This window comes from Penicillium arizonense (assembly GCF_001773325.1).
Source record: "Penicillium arizonense strain CBS 141311 chromosome Unknown PENARI_contig060, whole genome shotgun sequence".
Taxonomy (NCBI): domain Eukaryota; kingdom Fungi; phylum Ascomycota; class Eurotiomycetes; order Eurotiales; family Aspergillaceae; genus Penicillium; species Penicillium arizonense.
Genome location: NW_019173337.1, coordinates 2879 through 4961, shown reverse-complemented (window position 1 = coordinate 4961; position 2083 = coordinate 2879). Strand labels below are relative to the sequence as shown.

Below are 2083 nucleotides of genomic sequence, written 5' to 3'. Positions count from 1 at the left end.
TTGAACTCCGCATGGATGGGAAAGGTGAGCCTAAATCCCCTCCAGGTCCCGGTAAAAGCTGACATAGTACCCTTGGTTCATCAGAAATCTTCGAAAGGCTTGTGACATGACCCATGGACCACTCTAGACAGTCGATTCGGTCAGTCGGAGTTGTGTACTATCGACTCCGTATTTCAGAATCCCTGGGACTCCCAGCGTTCGAACAAATTCAGAGCCACAAGGACGACCAACCTTCAGTTTCGTACTTTTAAATATCTTGAAGACAATGACTGTATGTGGAAATGAACGTAGCAATGAGTTTTCAGACTGGGCCCCATCGGGTACTGAGTAATGCAACAAGAAACAGACTTTAGAGGCAAATATTTTACCTTCCGATGAAGTCCTTTCCACTAAAATTGAATGACTTTCGTGCCTGATTGGCTAGAATGTATTCCAAATCAAGCGACAATTGCAGTAAGTACGGAAGATAGTGGGCCTTGCAGACATCGATCACAAGCTCCGGTTTGGAGAACAAACTCATTATAAAACCCTGAGCGACTTCTTCTGTACCATCCGACTTGCAAACTCGTTATCTCGCCTGGCCTCTGATTCAACTATGGGTGGAATCCGGAAACTTCCGTTGACTGATCAACGACAAAGCTTTCGGAGACGATTACAACGTGCACTGTCCCTGTCATCCTCCGGGTCTGAGGATATCTGGATTCCGCCCAGATCCGCGGCGGGGGATACTACAGAGGACGAGTGTTCTCAGGAGGACGACTCTTTTGGCAACCACCGCAACGGAATCACAGCGGATGATGGCCAGGAAAGTTTTCTGCACACCTGGGGTAGGGGCCCGAGACCAGATGACGAACTGGAGCAACCCGGACAGGATCTCTCCGAGAACTGCAATATGATCGCCTTCCAATGTCTTGCAGAGTGAGTGTCAATCCGCTCCCCCGGAATGGTGTTTTGTGATATGCTTGCTTACAACGTTTAGACTAGATGTCCGAACGAAGTCAGTCGTGCGACCCACCCGAGAAAGAATGCAGGCTGATTATTTGCAGGTCCATGCAGAATTCATTGAATAACCAGAACAGCTGGATTGGAAATATTCGCAGTGATCTGGAGGAAATCCGCAGTCGGTTGGCGGTTGTGGAGACGGCTATTGAAATGAGGGCCAAAGAGGGGGAGAACAATGCTACTGAGGGTGATACATCTAGACGATCGCTTCGGTCGCAGAAGTGATTCAGATCGAAATATGATGGAATTAAGCCTATACCCTAGAGCCCGATGTCAGCCTTGTTAGCTGAGGTATATTATTCCGTTGTGCTTTGCGAACAATTATATTTCACCTCGGCAGACTCTCGCTTGAAGTTGTATATAACCGCAGCCCTGCGGGAGGTCAGAAGAGAAAGCGTCGATAGAAATACGGTGTGACAAGATGACCTTCCTGTCCTGGCCGGCTGGAAGTCGCAACCTGATACGATAAAACATGCGATTAAGGTTTTACGGGAGTTCAAACCCCTGGCGATCATTTCAAGTCACACCGGACCTACCCGGGATGTGCGCCCTGCTGCTAGCCACCTTTAGCGGCCCTGGAGCATTCTCTCTTCCGTCCAACTGGCGGAGCAAAAGTCTGATCATTTAACTATATTCTTACGTGAAAGTTCGTTCTACTATGGGGGAAGATAAATCAATGCATATATTTGTTTCCAATTTTACTGTTATCCTGGGATGGCGATGGTGTTGCTAAAGATTATGCCTTGAGCTATCTACCTGCGAGGTGGTTATATGAAATTGACTATGAAGTTCCGCCACTGCCAAAGCCGTTCCAAACTCTGGATCTGTCATGGTTCACACAAGCGATTCATACTGGTTGGTTGGAGCTGGCACCTGCTGAGTAACAAGTGGGTAATTACTCGATGCGGAGAATCCGGGTAGGGCATTGTGACCTAAATTCCCCAGCGGGCCATCCTGGTCGGGCCAAGTTCCGTGAATTACTTCAGAGACAGGCAAGTAGGGCGCCGGTCTACGATTCTGAAGAGCATCGATCGTGTTCCAGAGCCGAGTGGTCGCAGATACCATCTCACAGTGTGTCTGA

General features: G+C 48.6%; 1 protein-coding gene across 1 annotated transcript; it reads left to right on the top strand.

The window, feature by feature from the left end:
• Nucleotides 1–595: 595 nt before the first annotated feature.
• PENARI_c060G06862 (uncharacterized protein) lies at nt 596–1227 on the top strand (the record flags this gene model as incomplete). The annotated part of the gene is made up of 2 exons (XM_022637541.1): nt 596–918; nt 1047–1227. 2 exons carry the CDS (start codon nt 596–598, stop codon nt 1225–1227), a joined length of 504 nt encoding a protein of 167 aa, XP_022482606.1.
• Nucleotides 1228–2083: the final 856 nt, after the last annotated feature.